General features: G+C 37.1%; 2 protein-coding genes and 1 long non-coding RNA gene across 3 annotated transcripts; 1 reads left to right on the plus strand and 2 right to left on the minus strand.

Moving 5' to 3' along the window:
• The first annotated feature begins 1,519 nt into the window (after positions 1–1,519).
• LOC110226911 (ankyrin repeat domain-containing protein EMB506, chloroplastic) lies at positions 1,520–3,335 on the plus strand. The gene is made up of 7 exons (XM_021019838.1): positions 1,520–1,962; positions 2,096–2,175; positions 2,306–2,404; positions 2,489–2,587; positions 2,673–2,771; positions 2,875–2,973; positions 3,065–3,335. Exons 1-7 carry the CDS (start codon positions 1,599–1,601, stop codon positions 3,164–3,166), a joined length of 942 nt encoding a protein of 313 aa, XP_020875497.1. The 5' UTR covers positions 1,520–1,598; the 3' UTR covers positions 3,167–3,335.
• A 1,814-nt stretch (positions 3,336–5,149) lies between these two features.
• LOC9304744 (defensin-like protein 313) lies at positions 5,150–6,123 on the minus strand. Its single transcript, XM_021018510.1, is given in 4 exon segments — positions 5,150–5,286; positions 5,288–5,340; positions 5,569–5,643; positions 5,982–6,123. Coding segments are annotated over 4 exon segments (396 nt in total). The 3' UTR covers positions 5,150–5,160.
• A 4,543-nt stretch (positions 6,124–10,666) lies between these two features.
• On the minus strand, positions 10,667–10,971 carry LOC110226182. The gene is made up of 2 exons (XR_002330261.1): positions 10,926–10,971; positions 10,667–10,844 (listed from the first exon to the last, which is right to left on the minus strand). It is a non-coding gene; the product is annotated as an uncharacterized LOC110226182 (long non-coding RNA).
• Positions 10,972–19,035: the final 8,064 nt, after the last annotated feature.

Below are 19,035 nucleotides of genomic sequence, written 5' to 3' on the forward strand. Positions count from 1 at the left end.
GACGGACCGTTGCTGATGGTCTAAAGTATCTTTTTTTTTTTCCCATAAGTGTTTTGCTCTTATATATAACACCACAAGTATTGCAAACTATTACAACAGTTGAAAACTCCACTTACAGAACACGATAAACTAATGAGCATTACAATAATGGATTATCTAATGAAGATTGATAATCCCTTTTTCATCTACTCAAAAGTAAACATCTTCATAATCTTCAAGTTCTGCTTCAGTTTTAAAACCACAATCTCGGCTGCTTTCATTGGAAACGGTATTGGAAATGGTATATGTTACACGAAAGAAACGGAACATACTAACAAAGAACTCATAGAAAGAGTAAATCTAGCAGAAAAATCCAACATAAAATAAAAATACTAAAAAGAGAAAAACTGAATCTATCACTTAACTCCCATCCCAAGAACCTTTACACTTAACGCGTGACCCGGTAGAACCATGGGTGCAATCCAATTAACCCGAACCTTCTGCAAGAACCTCAATCACAAAGATCCCAAAGCTTGATAGAAAATTAACCACTTGGACCGCTTCTCAAACCCAAAACCATCTTTTGCAGACGAGGGATTATTATATAATACATTAGAAGATAATATATTAGGATGGATAAGCTTCGAAAATTAGAATCATCTATAATGGGCCATGCCAAAACAGAAGCCCAATAATCAAATACTTCGAAAATTAGAATCATCTGTAATGGGCCATGCCAAAACAGAAGCCCAATAATCAAATACTGCATGTGTGTAATTGGGAGACGTTTCTTATTGCCCAATGGACACGTGGACAAAATACCTTATTTCCGTGTCTTGCTCTCGATGGAAGGAGTATCACCGGGCCACCGGCCATCGCCGGAAATCCACCTCCTCATCTCACTCCGCCGGGAAAATCAAGTTCTGTCCATGCTTCTGAAGTTGATGATCACCACATATCCTAAAACCCATGATTTCAAAATGAATCAACATCAATCCAAACCAAATATTCTCCACCGATACAAGCAAATCCCAATCTTCTCTATCACCAGTCAAACTTTCTTCAAGATAAAACACAATAAGGAGCGACTAGAGAATGATTATCTTCACAATCGCCAATGAAAGGCGATGACACACACACGGAACAAATCCGGAGATAACCGGATTGTTGAAATAACATCTAATTTGGCCATGAACAGCCAAGCAAAGCGGCAAGACTAACCGACGGCAAACCGATCATCGTAGCTATGAAAACCAAACGATATCGGACAAAAGCCAACCAAACACCGTAATAGAATCGATGGATGTTGGAAGAAAAGCCCGAAGGACGGCGACAGCATCTGATTACCGGAAAAAGCTCCGGACAGCAACATAAGCGATCTCTCTCTTTGAAAAAAAAAGAAAAAAAAAGTACAAGAATAAAAATAAAAATTTCTTTTTACTATTTTAAATTTAAATAAATAATTCGTTAATTGTAAAAGAATTAAATTAATTGTAAATTAATTCGTTAGTAATAAAATATGGTCGACGTTTGTCTTCTAAGTGCGTGAAGTGTCGACTTGGGACACTTCCAAAGATATGCCCAATTGAAGGAAAAGCCAGAACAGCTTTTAAATTGCAATGGTCTCTTCGGTTTTATCCATCCCTCAACAAACTTGGCTACTTTCACGATTACCCATCTCTGATTCTGTCAGTTGCAAATCGAAACTCGTTTACTGTCTCTCCACAAGTGTCCGAGGAAGCTCCGTCAAGAGACAATCCACGGCCAGAACTCGAAGTTTCACTGAGACAAATCGTCGAACACCTTCCGTGCAATCCAAACATGAATTCTGGGAAGACCCAGATGATGGTAGCGACAGTGAAAACGAAGATGAAGAAGAAGATGGTATTGGGAATGATTTTGATTACGAGAGTGATTGGGAAGATGACTCGAGACCCAAGAAACTCACTACAACAGACAACTACGAGGAAGAGCTTGCAAAAGGTTCTTCTTTAAAGTCTCTCAATTTACTCATTTTTCTCCAAATTGTGTGTAAAAAATCACTCTTTAGTATGAAGAACTGGAATAGTTTTAAAAGTTTGTACTTTGTGTGTATGTGAATGTGTATCATTTGCAGAGGTTGAACAACTTCTTGAACCTGAAGAAAGAGCAATTCTTCAGCAAAATGAGAAACCAAATCTCAAGATGATCTCAACAGTAAGTTTTCATGTGATTTTCATCTTCAGTATCTCTTATATGCATATCAATCTGCGATCATTTGCTTCGAATGTCGTGGTTTTGATTCACTTGGTTTGTATACTTAATTGTTTAAATATGAAATTTGCAGAAGCATTGGAAACCACTACAGACACTTGCTCTGTCAATGCAGATTCAGTTAATGGATAACCTCATTGCAAATGGGCTAGACATTGATGATGTTGACAAGGTTTGCTTTTAGAACATGTAATGTTATCTGCCCAAATCTGGTTTGTTTTGTTTACTAAATCGTTGATTGAATCTACAAAAACAGGACAATCAAACCGCTCTTCATAAAGCAATCATTGGTAAAAAAGAAGCGGTGATTAGTCATCTTTTGAGGAAAGGAGCAAATCCGCATCTTCAAGATCGGGTGAGAACTTATCCGGTTCCATTTATATACCTTTTTGAAAAAGGCTCAAACGTTCAAAACCGGATCGGATTGTTCAAATGTTCAGGACGGTGCTGCTCCGCTTCACTATGCAGTTCAAGTTGGAGCCTTGCAGACTGTAAAACTACTAATCAAGTACAACGTAGACGTCAATGTTGCAGATAATGTTAGTACTTAGTAGCAACAAAAAGCATATCTCAAGCCATTAAAATTTTTCAGATTTCGATTCATTTCTTTGAAGATACGATGAAACTTTCTTTGTTTTACAGGAAGGATGGACTCCTTTACATATTGCTGTACAAAGCCGAAATCGAGACATTACAAAGATCTTGTTGACCAATGGTGCTGATAAAACAAGACGAACAAAGGTGTTAATGGCGAAAATATGTGTAGAGAAAAACTGAGACTATTTTTTTTTGTTCGATAACAGATCAATTTGGTTTCTTGCTGTCTTTATAGGATGGGAAACTAGCTTTGGACTTGGCTTTGTGCTTTGGAAGAGATTTCAAGTCATATGATTTGGTCAAGCTATTGAAGATTATGCCCACTGGAGATATATAGAAAGAGTTGGTGAGATTTTGAATGATCAGGTTGAGATTACTAGCCAGTGCTTGGTTTGATTGTAATCTAAACCGGTATAAGTGGTTAAGGTAGAAGGAACCCTATTGATTTTGTAATTACTACTTTTATATATTAATTTTAATACTGATTATCAGTATTTTAAGAAACAGTTTCGGCGATTTCTCCAATCATATAGTAGCAGTTGATCTTGATACAATGAAGAGCAGTGCATTTGGTGACATGAATGATAACCATGTTGGTATCGACATCAATGGCTTGAAATCAGAGAACGCTTCTTCAGCAGGTTATTACGAAGACGATGGTACTTTCAAAGACATCACTCTTGTCAATCGAAAACAGATACAAGCATGGATTGAATATGATTCCTCAAGGAAACAGCTTGATGTCACACTGCATCCTATCAATGTCCCTAAGCCAAAGATTCCACTGCTTTCTCTAACCAAAGATCTGTCGCCATATCTCCTGGAGTCTATGTACGTTGGCTTCACTTCATCCACAGGCTCTGCTCTTTCATCTCACTAGATTCTTGGTTGGACTTTTAAGCTAAATGGGAAAACTTCAAATATAGATTTATCTTGTCTACCAAAACTTGTGACTCTCGGAGTAGTCTGAAAAGGATCTTGGCTATAAGTTTGAGTTTAACTGCCGTCGCTGTCCTCATCATCTTATCATTAGTTTTATGCTCTTCTTGAAAAGGAACGAATTAATGGAAGTTCTTGAGGGAACGAACTAATGGCAGTTCTTGAGGACTGGGAGATTCAGTCCAAACACTTACCTTATAACTCATGTGTGCTTTCTTTATACTCCCTAGTTTAGTGCAAATCCAGAAGCCTCCTTTTAGAGTTTATAAAAGGAGGAAACAACAACAACAACCAAGCAAGTTTCACTTACGTCCATGTGACCAAAACAAGTCGAGATTTAATGATGAGGAGGAGTACTCGGCAAAAAGGACGAGCGAGACGAACATGATTATTTATATTATGTCTCGTCTCTTATGTTTCTTAAGTGTATTAATCAGATAGTTTATTCATGCTAGTAACAGCTTTTATATAAAATGGTAGATGGATGATACAACCTTGTCGATTTCTTAATACTAGTTGATTTCATATCTGCCTTTTCGGTTTATTGATACAGAAGGTAACATTCAAGATACCTTCTCGATTTATTGAGCATCCAAAAACGATTGTTGTAGCTGCGTTACTATCATAAGTGAATAATGGAAGAAATACGGGGAGATACAAAATGCTGGATTTATATAGAAAGCATTTGTGAATGAATGATTTGATTCTTAGGCTTGTGTGTTTCCTGGTCATATCTACACACATAAGGTAAGTCTCAATGAGCCTTAACGTAGGGAGTTACTTTGATCTTGTTATTTATGGAATAACATATCGTGGATGAACTTGTTATTCGGGTGTGTGAGTGACAAGCATTGCAAGATTGTGCAAGTGTATGTACCAATAATAACTTAAAGGGTTATGAATTGACTTTTATTGGGTTCTATAGGAAACAAAGAGTGAAGTCATTGACTCCTACGATGGTTATGCGATTGAATTTAATTTTGATTCAAATATTTAAAACAAAATTGACTCCGCCAAAATCGCATAACCGCCAAATATTATAGAAGACGTGGTTTTATGTTTTGTTTTAAATATTTAAATCAAAATTGAATTTCAGTAGAAAATTAGTTTTAAATATATTTAATATTTTGCTCTTTTATTTTAGTTATTAAGATATTAACATTTTAAATAAAAATAACCAATATAAAATGAAACATAAATGGGCTTAAATGGATACCTATTTATTTGGATGAACCCCCATTTAATAAATAGGTTTAATTGTGGTAACCCATTTAACCCCATTTAACATTTTTCCGTAAATGAGTTTAAATGGGTTAATTTTTTTTGTACATACCCATTTAATAAATGGGGGTTCCATGCCCAAGTTAACATCACTAATACATGCACATGCACCTATTCGTTGATCATTTCGCAGCAACATATTTTACAAGTTCCGGTCTCGTCACGTCTACAAAAAGCGGATTCGTAATTATATCCATATTTTCCAGACACGCAATCCGTAAAGCATGAGTCCGTGTACCGTGTACGGTCCAACCAGATGTTTGCAATCTGCTGCATCGACTGATTTTGGTCCTGCCAAAAGAGAAGCATTAGAAGCTATATATGCATGTAAGTAGTCTTGGCTAAATAAATACTATGTGTTAGAAGATATATATGCATGTGAGTAGTCTTGGCTAAATAAATACTATGTGTTAGAAGATATATATGCATGTGAGTAGTCTTGGCCAATCTAAAACAGATTCGGATAAAGAAACTATGTCAAATATCAATTTGTTGTATTGAAAAACGACGAGGACTAACCAGAAATGATGAATATGATCATGATGGTGCTAATCAAAATTAGTAGAGGAGAGGAAGATGATCTCTTGGATTCCACTTTTTTTTTTTATTGAGAGATATGGTGTTTTTAATTTACTGATCGAGAGATCATGGTTTTATAGTTTTTTTTTTTTCACTTTTCCATATTGTGACTTGTGAGATATACCATCAACTAAAAATAGTAATCACACATATATCTTGTAAAAATGGTTGAATCTAGAAACATTTATTTTAGGGGGACTCACAAAAATGTCCCTTTTTTAATCCTCCTTTTCAAAAATGCCCCCTCCCTAATAGCTTCCCTGAAATTGACCATTTTACCCTTAATGAGTAACCAAATTGACGAAGACAAAATTGGGGAACGACGAACCAAAAATCTCGGCGGCTCTCGTCACCTTCACAGCCGACGAACAAAAGGTGATGAGATCTTAGATCCATCGATATCTTCATCTTAGATCCGTCGAGTTCAATCGAGTTCAATCGACGAGGATCAATCGAGTCTGTAATCAAAAATCTGTGACTCATCCCAATCTGCATCAATTAGGTTCGAATCGCTTCTGAAATCTGAACCGTTTAGATCCAAAAGTTCATCGAATTCGTCTTCAAATCTGAATTGATTAATTAAGAGCTTCGATTCTGTGTTTATCTATTTTCTCGAATTTGTCTTGCTTGAAAATTATAATTCGTGTTACCTTTAAAAACTTTCTAAAACCATTGTAAAAATTTCTTCTTCATCTTCTCACTGTATTTATGTTCTTCAGTAACTATTGTACACTATTAGTGAAATAATTTTGATTTACCGTGTTTTTTGTGAAGATTGTAAACCTTTAAAAAATATTGTAAAACCATGAAGAACTTTATAAATACCTTGTGAACTATCATAAAGATACATATGTTTAACATTATAATACATTATCTTTTTTATCAGGTCGTAATGATTGAGTTGAATTGCATATCTGGTGTTTGGAAATTGAAAAATAACAATTGTTGGGATTTTAAATTTGATGTTGAAAGAGGAGGGTCTCTTACTTTTATCAATGAGGATACGTGTTTCACTGATTTGTGTGCTGTTGTTATAGAAGATTTTGGAATTGATGTCGGTATTAATATAGTGAAACTCAGTTATTCATTACCCTCTACAAAAGACACGCCTCCTATGTATATTAGAAATGATAGGCAAGTGCAAGCATTTATGAAAAAGCTTGCGGAATTCAGAGGCGGTATTCAGCTATGTGTAACTGTTGAGAAGGTATTTTACCAACATTCAATTTTGTAAACTGGTTTAACAAATTTGTAAACAGTTTTAATTATCTTTACAGGGGAAAACAAGCAGTAATCCAATGATGGGGACAAGCAACATCTCAATTAGTAGTGAGAGCAATACAGATCCTTATTCTACATATCAAGTCATGAATGAGGTAAAACAGTAAAGAAACCTTGTAAATTAGTAAACAAATCATTAAAATAGCTTGTAAATAAGTTAACAAAGATTCAAAATAACTTGTAAATTTGCAAAAATTATATTACAGGTACAAATGTATTCTGCAAACCCTGCTCCTATAACTTTTGTTTCAGCTCCTGCATGTCATGTCATGAATGAGGTATTTTCAATTCCCTTACAAATTCTTTGAAAATCAGTAAAAAATCTTTTTAAAATACCTTGTAAAACCCTTTTAAAAACCCTTTTTAGTACACTTTTTAAAATAACTTGTAAATCCTTTTAAAATACCTTGTAAAACAATTCAAATCCAAAATTTTTTTGCTTTTGCAGATGGGATTTGACTCAACCATCCCGGAGAGGGTTAGAACTAAAACGGAATCCTTCTCTAATATATCTGAAGGTTCAGCTCCTGTAGGTGGTTCTACTATTTATGCATCTTCAAATACTTTGTATTGTGGAAAGTTGTTCAAGGACAAAAAGGAAATGGGAAGGCAGATGCAGTTATTTGCAATGGAGAATAACTTCGAGTTCCGGACTAAGAAATCAGACTCAACACGGTATACTCTTCTTTGCATTGATGAAAAATGTAGTTGGAGGTTACGTGCAACTAGGGTTAAGGCATCAGATAGTTTTATTATTAAAAAGTATGTTAGTGATGATTCTTCGCTAAGGAAGGTTAATCATCGCCAAGCAACTGCTAGGACATTAGGAGAAATGGTAAGTAATCATTTTCGTGGAGAGAAGCTTGCGCTTAAACCTAAACAACTGATAGAAAAATTCAGACACGACAATGGGATTGGAGTTTCTTATTCAAAAGCGTGGAGAGCTAAAGATCATGCAATCGATGTTGCTAGGGGTACACCTGAAGATGGTTATGAGTTCTTGCCAATGTGGATGTACATGGTAAATGAGAAGAATCCTGGTTCTGCAACCTTCATTGAGGTCGATCCTGACAACAAATTTAAGTACGCATTTCTTGCTTTTGGTCCGTCAATTAGAGGGTTTAAGTTGATGAGAAAAGTGATTTGTATTGACGGTGCTCATTTGAAATCAAATTTTAAAGGGACTTTGCTTGGTGCCTCAGCACAAGATGGTGACTTTCATTTGTATCCTATTGCATTTGGCGTAGTTGATTCAGAAAATGATGCTTCGTGGGACTGGTTTATGAAGTGTTTGAAGAAAATTATCCCGGATGAACCTGATTTAGTTTTTGTGTCAGATCGTGCATCATCAATTGCCAATGCTCTTATTGTTAATTATCCACTTGCTCATCATGGGATCTGCATTTTTCATTTGGAGAAAAACCTTGAGACTGGGTTTAAGTCATCCTCTACGCTTATTCCAGTTATGAAAGATGCAGCTTATGCTTACACAAGGTTTGATTTTGAACAATTGTTCCATGAACTGTCTCTTGCTGACAACAAGATGGCACAGTATCTGTGGGATTTGGATGTCAAAAAATGGTCACGTGCTTGTGCACCTGCCAATCGATACAACATTATGACATCAAACTTAGCTGAGTCTTTGAATTCTCTGTTGAAAGAAAGCCGTGAGTATCCAATTGTCTGTTTGTTTGATACAATTAGGTCTACTCTTACCAGATGGTTCAATGAACGACATGAGAAGGGTACTCGTAATAGGCATTCAGTTACTGTGAATGTGATGAAGCAAGTAAAGACACTGTATGATTCTACTGCACGCTGGCTTGAAGTGTCACAAGTGAATCAACACGTGTTTGAAGTGAAAGGAGGTACGTTGGTTCATGTTGTGAATTTGGAAACAAGAGACTGCACGTGTTGTGTGTTCAATATCACGAAAATCCCGTGTGCTCATGCAATAGCGGCTGCAAAACATATTAATCTTAACGAATATGATTATGTTGATACCTTATACTCCAACAAAAGGTATGTCATATTCTAACTTTACAGGTATGTTACTATATAAAACAAGTTATAAAACTGTATTTTAAAATTTTTTATAACCATTAAAAACCTTGTAAATCAATTTCTTATCAAAATCATCAAAAAACCTTGTAAAATATTATAAAAACATTGTGAAACCCTTATCATGTCTTGTAAAAACTTGTTCAACCTCTAAAAACCTTGTAAGACCTAAAAAAACCTTCTGATTGTCTTGCAAACCTTTGAAAACTCTTACAATTTTTTAAAATTACATCTTTGTTTGACAGTTGGACGCTAGCATATTCAGAGAGTATATATCCCGTTGGTGATAGGACACAATGGGAGGTTCCAGCCGATGTTGCTGCTTTTGTTTGTCGACCACCATCTTCTCGTGTTCCTAGTGGCAGGCCTAAGAAAAAGAGAATACCTAGTGGATGGGAGTATGGAAAATCTGCAACAAATTACAAATGTCGTCGGTGTGGTCAAAATGGACACAACAAAAGTAGTTGTGTGGCTCCAATATAGTTTTTATTTTATTTTATTACATAACATATTAAGTATTTTGTGACTTTTTTAAAAAATATTATTGAAAAACTTTCATAACTTGTTATAAAACCTTTTTTACGTTTATTCTTGGAGAAAGGTGTTACTACGTTTTCAAAAAGTTGTTACACTTGTAAGATCTATATAAAATCTTTTTAAAACCCTTGTAAAACTCTTTAAAACACTTTAAAAAACCTTGTAAAACCTTATAAAACTCTTGTAAAAACCTTTTAACCTACAAAAAGCCTTGTAAAACACTTTAAAAACACTTTTTAACCTCTTTTAAAACCATCATAAAACCCTTGTAAAAACGTATTAACCTATAAAAACCCTTGTAAAACCCTTATAAAATCACAAAATTTCAAAAATCATCCAATGTCACAAAAACTCGATTTTGAAGGGGAAATAACCTAATTTGGCATATGAATCAAAAAAGTAACGAAGTTTTAAAGTAATTTAACCGTAAAATCGACTGATGTGACGGAACCCAAAACCCTAGGCAGATGAAATCGAAGAAGCCGAAAAGTCGAGATTGAACCTTATGAAAACGGAGAAGACGAGATTGAACCTTATGAAAACGGAGAAGCCGAGATGGAACCAAAACTGTAGAATCTAAAGCCGTGAAGCTAAGCGAAAACCCTTAATTTATTCTTCTTGTACTCAACGGAGAAGGAGACTGAGAGAATCGGTTTTTTTCCCCTTCTATTTTTTTTTTTCTCTATCAAATGGGTTTTAAAGTGTTTTAAAGGTTTTTTCTTTTTTATTTCGGCCCAACTATTTACAACTATCTTATTCTTAGTTCGATTAAAAACAGGTTGTAAAACCATTTTAAAACACGTTATAAACTTTTAAAACACACTGTAAATCTTTGAAAAATATATTATAAAACTAAAATTACCTTGCAAAATTTTGAAAAATCTTTTAAAAACTTGAAAATACTTTGTAAAACAATTGTAAATTTAAAGAATCATGAAAAATTTGATAAAAATATAAATAAGATGGTTTTATTTTCATAAGCTTATAAACATTGTAAAACCTTAAAAGTTCTTTCTATATATAATCATATACATTGTAAAAACATTAAAATGGTATAGATGAAGACTTAACATTGTAAAATGTTTAGATAGCTTTTAAAAATTAACATCAAAAGATAAAATGGTATAAATGAAGATTGGATGTTATAGATGCAGGTACATAGAAAAAAAAAACTTAAATTCACAACTAGAGAGTTATACAAAGTAAAATTCATGCGAAAATCACTACAGATATTCTCAGCAAAAATTAAAAATTTGTAAAACAGCAACGTTTTCTTCAAAAAGAACAGATCATTTTTCCCCCAGCAATCTTTTCTTCCCAGCTCTTACAATTAGCCCCTGATCAAAGTAATAAATCAAGAAATATAAGCTTAGTTGTAGGTTTCTAATTTACATGTTAAAACCTGAGAGAAGTCTTACCTAGAAATCTGTTATTTCTGTAAAGATGTCAACCGCAAGTTTCTTTATCATGTCTCCAATTTTTCCTTCTGAAAGTTTCTCATTTGCATTAATATGCATAGCATAGCATTCCATCATCTTCATCATGTACATCCCAGTATCTTCAATCTTTTCAGCCTAGCATCAAAAACAAAAAAAGACATATAAAAAAGGTTTTAATGAATACAATCTACAATCTCACTTATCACAAAATTTACCTGTGATATATTGTCCACTACAGATATTTTGAATGCTGAAACATCCATATCTGTTTTGTTGAGGAGCTTGCGCAAAATGTACGGCATCGCAACAGAATATGCAACCACATGCATCCTTTTAACATTTTCTGAAACAAATGATGTCGCGTAATCGAGAATGATCAAAGACCTTCTCTCGATATTGATCACTACTGGAACCCAACATTTTCCTTTCAAGCACATAGGAGCATATATGTAATTTGTCTTGCTTCCAATCTCCAGCTTACTTATCTCTTCAGAACTAAACTGAAAATCATCTTTTGCGACTACAAACTCAGCATACTCATCGTCAATCGCATTTAAGAAAGATGATCCAACAAAAACAACAGTTTTGTTAAGGTACATTTCTGGATGATTTTCCCTTCTAGTTTTGATCAAGTGTAAAGCTGCATCAACATGCTAAGAAAAACACACACAAAAAGGAAAACAAATTACTCATGTTTGCTAGTCTATATGAACTTTAAAATTTACAATGGTTTTTTAAAGTTTTACAAGATTAGAATACTTGAAAGAAAATCATACATACCGATCCTGATATTGGTTTCCCCTGCGTTTCTAGTGTTGTGAACCATTTGGAATCTACTTTGATTCCCCCAACTGTTAGCACCCTACAACAAATATATATATATATATATATATATATAATTATAAGAACATCCAATGAGTCAATGTAACATCCAATGAGGCAATGTAAAATCTTTAAAATACGTTGTAAAATACATTGTAAAAGTCAGAGATGATGTAAAACCTTTAAAATACGTTATGAATATTATTTTGAGTTTTACAAACTTAAAACTCACTTGTTTTTTGTCGACTTCTTCCATTCACATAAACTTTCAAACCTTTTTGTGTCAACTTTTGCAAAGGGGTGAAGTGTTGGGTGCTTCTTCTTCTCTGCCGTGTAAGGTGGCTGAGAATAAATGGAAGGCACTTGACTTCGCTGGCTTCTTCTTGATGGACCATCAGCTTTTGATTTATTATCTACATCTTGTTGACTAGTTTTTAGTGGAACATCATTATCAGTTTTATCCCCTAATTCTTGATCACATGTTCTTGTTCCAAGATCAGCAGCAACTTTGTCAGTATTTTTGCATTTTTTTCTCTGAGGCTGCAAACAAAAAAAACAAAAAAACACTTATAAAAACAACTTGTAAAAATTTCAAACAATGCCACGAATACTCAGTTTAAAACAATGCATTCCTTGTGAAGTAATAAAAGACATTACAATTTGTAAAACTTGTAATGTCTTTGCTTATATATGTACAAAAGAAATGCAACAATGCATTCCTTGTGAAATTAGTTTATAAAAACGAACAGATTGTTTTACAAAATTGAATTCTTACCTGTTTTCTTGTAGGAATATCATTATAAGAATTATCCCCTTTGTTGGTGTCGGATCCCGCACCAGAAGTCCGAGACCAACCAAAGATTGCCACGTAGTCAAGATAATGGCCCATAAAGGATGAAGCCCATTGGACCCATGAGCCGAAGGAACAGTCGAAGTGGTTGTCACCACTTCGAGAATCCGAAGTGACTGCACTGTGACATGAGTTCGGTGTAGAAGACACGGGTAAGTCGGTTCAAGGACACTTGGGCCAAAAAGGCGAGGCCCACGAAGATCAGAGTCAACTCAAATTCAAACGTTGAGCATTAAAGTCAAGGAATCAAAACGGACACATTTAAGAAGGAATAATTGTACTTAATTACTCATTTTAATGTCGTTTCTCTATGTATAAATATAAAGGCCAATGGCCATGTAAAGGGATCTCCCTCTGGAGCAAGAAATACAATAGCAATTTCTGTAGCAATTCATAAGCCTTTTCACGTTCTTACTTTTTGTCCCTCAAGAATCATCTTTCCTATTAATAAAAATACTTGAGTGTGTAAATCCGACATCCACATTTTGGCGCCGTCTGTGGGGAAATAGGATTCTTGAGTGGTCAGATTTTTCTTTATTACATTTCCGAGATAAGCAACAATGTCCGGAGGAGACACCGTTGAGACATCATTGGCTGAAACCCTCAAAGCTATGCAGCAAACCATGTCGGACATATCACAAAAGTTCTCGGATGTGGAAAAGGCCGTCGATACGTTGCAAACATCCCAGGTATCTCTTAGTCAAAACGTCAATACTATACAAACTCGTGTTCGCTCTTTAAGTGCAGGAAACCTTGTGGGAATCCGAAGAGGGATATTCAACTCGCCAAGTTCCGCTGCACAAAATGAAACCAGCGGACAAACAACTCCCGGTGCTACTAATAATGTAGTTCAGACGTTGGAAGAAGAGACACAGCTCAGAGATGAAGAACAACTTGCAGCTCAATACGAGCAGAAGAACCTCGATCAGTTCGAGACCATGAGGAAGGTTAGCCAGGAATTAAAAGAAATGAAATCAAAATTTCATCAAGCTACAAGTTCGGAGCCAGACATCAATCGAGTCATTGAAGAAGCTAGGCGAACACCTTTCATCTCGCGAATTGCAAGTTTGAGGATCAAAGATTCCCGGAAACTCAAGTTGGACCCTTACAGCGGATTGGAGGATCCAAAAAGCTATCTCGCAGCTTTTCTGATCGCTGCTGGAAGAGTCGAATTGGATGAAGCTGTTGAGGACGCAGGCTACTGCAAGCTTTTTTCGGAGAATCTATGTGGCCAAGCTCTAATGTGGTTCACCCAATTAGAGCCAGGTTCGATCAGCAATTTCGACGAACTATCAGCCGTATTCTTAAAGCAATACTCCATCCTTATGGATAAAAGCGTTTCGGATGCCGATCTTTGGAACTTATCGCAAGGATCTAATGAGTCACTTCGAGTTTTCATCACCAAATTCAAAGGAGTGCTGTCAAAGCTCCCAAGAATCTCGCAGCAATCAGCTTTATCTGCCCTACGAAAAGGATTGCGACATGATTCAAGGTTTAAAGAAGACTTAATACTTCATAAACCAGACACAATTCAGGATGCACTCTTTCGCGCGAACAACTAGATGGAGGTAGAGGACAAAAAAGAAAGTTTTGCCAAAAGAAATAAACAAGAAAAGCCAGCAATCACCGTCCCTACCAAGAAGTTCGAGCCTAGGGAGAGCAAAGGACCAAGGAAATTTGGGTCGCAACCCTTCAACAGTACCGTCGGAAAGCAATTCCAAGGGAAAGGAAGATCAAACACTTGGGTCCGTGATGAAAGTCTATATTGCGACATTCATAAAGTAACCGGACATTTAACCAAGGATTGCAGCGTTCTTAAAAGGCACCTCGCAGAGCTTTGGGCTAGTGGAGATCTTTCCAAATTCGATATAAAAGATTTTGTGAAGGAATACCACGAAGCAAAGGGAAGTTCCGAAGATCAAAATTCTAAAAGACCAAGGTTAACCAACGAAGAAGAACCAAGGAATTCTATGGGTAAGATCAATGTTATTCTAGGAGGTTCCAAATTTTGCGGAGATTCGATAAGTTCCATCAAGAAACATAGACGAAATATCCTGCTCAAAGCAAGCTTAAGCGAAGAAGTCGATTTTCAAGGTGCATCAATATCATTTAATGAGGAAGAAACGCGATACCTCGAAAGACCTCATGATGATGCTCTAGTCATTAACCTTGACGTTGCCAACTTCGAAGTATCAAGGATCCTTATAGATACAGGCAGTTCGGTCGATTTGATCTTTTTAAGTACTCTAGAAAGAATGGGAATTAGTCGGGCGGATATAGTGGGGCCTCCGACTCCATTAGTTGCGTTCACAAGTGAATCAGCCATGTCTCTCGGGACAATCAAGCTACCGGTCCTTGCCAAAAAAGTATCGAAGATCGTGGACTTTGTTGTCTTCGATAAGCCCGCAGCTTACAACATCATCCTCGGTACTCCCTGGATTTATCAAATGAAAGCAGTCCCCTCTACATATCATCAATGTATCAAATTTCCAACGTCAAGAGGAGTAGAAACAATTCGGGGAGACCAAGAAGCTTCACGGACGTGTTATCTAGCTAGCCACCGTATGAAGATTCAATAGCAATTAATGAAGCCCGCAAAAGAAGGACTAAGAACAAAATTTCCTAGCGGGCAAAAGAAAGATGATATAGTAATCGAAGTGGTGTTGGAAGAAGACAAGCCGGACCGGAAAATTCGAATTGGGGCAACTTTGACTGGCCAAATAAAAGAAGCTTTGATCGAACTCTTAAGGAAAAACAAAACATCGTTTGCATGGTCAGCAGCGGACATGCCTGGCATAAATCCAAGTATAATTTGTCATGAACTAAACGTGGATCCAAGCTTCAAACCGGTGAAACAAAAAAGAAGAAAGCTTGGAGTGGAGCGAGCGAAAATAGTAAATGACGAAGTGGATAAACTTTTGAAGATAGGGTCCATAAGAGAAGTGCAATATCCGGAATGGGTAGCAAACACTGTCGTTGTCAAGAAAAAGAATAGGAAGGATAGGGTTTGCATCGACTTCACAGACCTCAATAAAGCATGTCCCAAAGATAGTTTCCCGCTCCCACATATAGATCGACTTGTAGAGTCCACCGCTGGGAACGAGATGTTAACATTCATGGATGCCTTCTCGGGTTATAATCAAATAATGATGAACCCCAAAGACCAAGAAAAAACGTCGTTTATCACTGATAGAGGTATCTATTGTTACAAGGTAATGCCTTTTGGTTTGAAAAATGCAGGAGCAACATATCAACGGTTGGTTAACAAGATGTTCCATAATCATCTCGGGAAAACAATGGAAGTCTACATAGATGATATGTTGGTTAAATCGTTAAAGAAAGAGGATCACATTAGGCATTTAGAGGAATGTTTTGATATTCTCAATAAGTATCAAATGAAGCTGAACCCGGTGAAATGCACATTTGGAGTCCCATCCGGGGAATTTCTTGGCTATATCGTGACAGAAAGAGGGATTGAAGCCAATCCAAATCAAATTAACGCCTTTCTAAACATGCCATCTCCAAGAAACTTCAAAGAAGTACAACAGTTGACTGGGCGGATTGCGGCTCTGAATCGTTTTATCTCGAGATCAACAGATAAATCGTTACCTTTCTACCAAATTCTAAAAGGGAACAAAGGATTCCTTTGGGATAAGAAGTGCGAAGAAGCTTTTGGGCAGCTTAAGGCATACTTATCCACTCCACCTATACTGTCCAAACCAGAAGTGGATGAAAAACTTTATTTGTACGTGTCGGTTTCAAGTCACGCGGTTAGTGGAGTCTTGGTTCGGGAAGACCGTGGGGAGCAGAAACCAATTTACTACGTAAGCAAGTCAATGACGGATCCGGAAACAAGATACACAATGATGGAAAAACTTGCACTCGCGGTGGTAACTTCGGCTCGGAAGCTGCGCCCATATTTTCAATCCCATCCGGTTGAAGTATTAACCAACCAACCACTCCGAACAATACTTCATAGTCCAAATCAGTCCGGACGTTTGGCGAAATGGGCGGTGGAGTTAAGCGAGTACGATATAGAATTCAAAAGCCGGATCAGTATGAAAGCTCAGGTTTTAGCAGATTTCTTAACCGAGTTACCAGTACCTGGAACGATAGAGCAACCGGAGAACCAAACTTGGAAATTACACGTAGACGGGTCTTCAACAAAGCAAGGATCCGGAGTGGGAATCAAGTTGGAATCTCCAACATCAGAAATTCTAGAACAATCATTCCGGTTGTTATTCAATGCCTCCAACAATGAGGCAGAATACGAAGCCCTGATTGCCGGACTTCGATTAGCACAAGGAGTTGGACCTAAGGAAATATTGGCTTATTGCGATTCGCAATTAGTAGTTAACCAATTTAATGGAGACTATGAAGCCAAAGATTCAAGAATGGAAGCATACCTCGAAGTGGTGAAGGATTTATCTAAAAATTTCTCGAAATTCGAATTAATCCGCATACCTCGGGGAGAGAATACAACTGCGGATGCACTTGCCGCATTGGCGTCAACATCAGATCCTGAGTTAAAGAGAGTTATTCCAGTGGAATGCATTTCGGAGCGAAGCATTCAAGACAGCAAAGAAACCCTCGTCGTTACAAGGTCTCGAGCAGCGGCACGCGAACGTGGCGAACCAGATATCGAAACGCCACCCAACAAACGAAGGAAGTCAAAGGGATCGAATACATCTAACAAGGAACCCGTTGTCTTAGCTGAAGAGGTGATTCCAGAAACAATGTTAGAAACCGAGCCGTTAATCGAGGAGGATGTTCTTGAACCAAACGAGCATCCCGAGCCAGAGCCACGAATATTTCACAAAGTTGACCAAATTCCGGCTAAAGACTGGGGGGCTGACTGGAGGGAGCCAATAAAGCACTACATCATGACAGGTGAGCTCCCAAAGAATAAATGGCAGGCCAGGAAAATGAAAATCGTTAGCGCGAAATTTTGTCTGTCAAAGGATGCGTTATATAGACGAGGTGTCAGTGACCCTTACCTATATTATGCATTTTTGGGCCCGAAGTCGAAATCGTCATGAGCGAAGTGCATGAAGGATTATGTGGGAGTCATTCATCAGGAAGAGCTATGGCTTTTAAAGTTAAAAGAATGGGGTATTATTGGCCCACTATGATCACAGATTGTGTTAAGTTCGCCCAAAGATGCAAGCGCTGCCAACTCCATGCACCATTGATCCATCAACCGTCGGAATTATTCTCCTCCATTTCCGCCCCATACCCGTTTATGAGGTGGTCAATGGACATCATTGGACCATTGCACAAATCAACTCGAGGTGTACAGTACTTTTTAGTCCTTACGGACTACTTTTCAAAATGGATTGAAGCTGAGGCGTATGTTGGTATCAAGGATTCGGCGGTGAAGACCTTTATTTGGAAAAACATTATATGTCGACATGGAGTTCCATACGAAATAGTCACTGATAATGGACCACAATTCATTTCACACGAGTTTGATGCCTTTTGTGCGGACTGGGGAATCAAAGTTAGTTATTCTACTCCACGATATCCGCAAGGAAACGGTCAAGCTGAAGCCGCGAACAAGACAATATTAGCAATCTCAAGAAACGCTTAAGTTATCTAAAGGGAGGATGGTATGAAGAACTCCAACCCGTCCTGTGGGCCTATCGTACAACCCCTAGGCGACCTACAGGAGAAACTCCATTCTCTTTGGTTTATGGCATGGAGGCGGTAGTACCAGCTGAACTCAATGTGCCCGGACTTCGCCGAACAGAAGCACCGTTAAATGAGGAGGAAAATTCAGCAATGCTTAATGATTCACTAGATACCATAAATGAAAGGCGTGATCAAGCTCTAATTCGGATCCAGAATTACCAGCAGGCAGCAGCCCGGTATTACAATTCTAAGGTTAAAAGTAGGCCTTTCTTCGTGGGATATTATATATTAAGGCGCGTCTTTGACAACAAAAAAGAAGAAGGTGCCGGTAAACTCGGTATTAATTGGGAAGGACCTTACATTATTACCGAAGTGGTTCGGAACGGTGTTTATAGGTTAAAAGACTTAGAAGACAATCCAGTCAAGCGACCTTGGAATGTGATCAACCTAAAGAAGTTTTATGTCTAAAGCTACATGCATTGTTTATGTACATGAACTACGATGTGGCTTGATCCCGAAATGGGTACGTAGGCAGCTCGGAAACGAGTTCAGCTATTAATAAAATTTGTTTTATTTCTTTATTAAAGGAAAAAGGTTCGACTGTGCGAACAAGTGAAGCAAATAAAGGTTCGGCTATACGAACATACAAGAGGTTGGAAATAGAGCATTTATTCAAAAGACGGGATGTCGCTCGTCGTACACTTCGGACTATGAAAATCTTGTCGATGAGCAGAACACTTCAACTCCTTGACCAGCAAGATCGAGGATTGGCATCATGCAGTCCGG

Source organism: Arabidopsis lyrata, assembly GCF_000004255.2.
Source record: "Arabidopsis lyrata subsp. lyrata unplaced genomic scaffold ARALYscaffold_7, whole genome shotgun sequence".
Classification (NCBI taxonomy): domain Eukaryota; kingdom Viridiplantae; phylum Streptophyta; class Magnoliopsida; order Brassicales; family Brassicaceae; genus Arabidopsis; species Arabidopsis lyrata.

Coding starts and splice junctions, on each gene's coding strand:
- LOC110226911 (XM_021019838.1), top strand. CDS start 1,599: ATGGTCTCTTCGGTTTTATCCATCCCTCAACAAACTTGGCTACTTTCA. Junction 1,963..2,095: donor CGAGGAAGAGCTTGCAAAAG/GTTCTTCTTTAA, acceptor TATCATTTGCAG/AGGTTGAACAACTTCTTGAA. Junction 2,772..2,874: donor ACGTCAATGTTGCAGATAAT/GTTAGTACTTAG, acceptor TTTGTTTTACAG/GAAGGATGGACTCCTTTACA.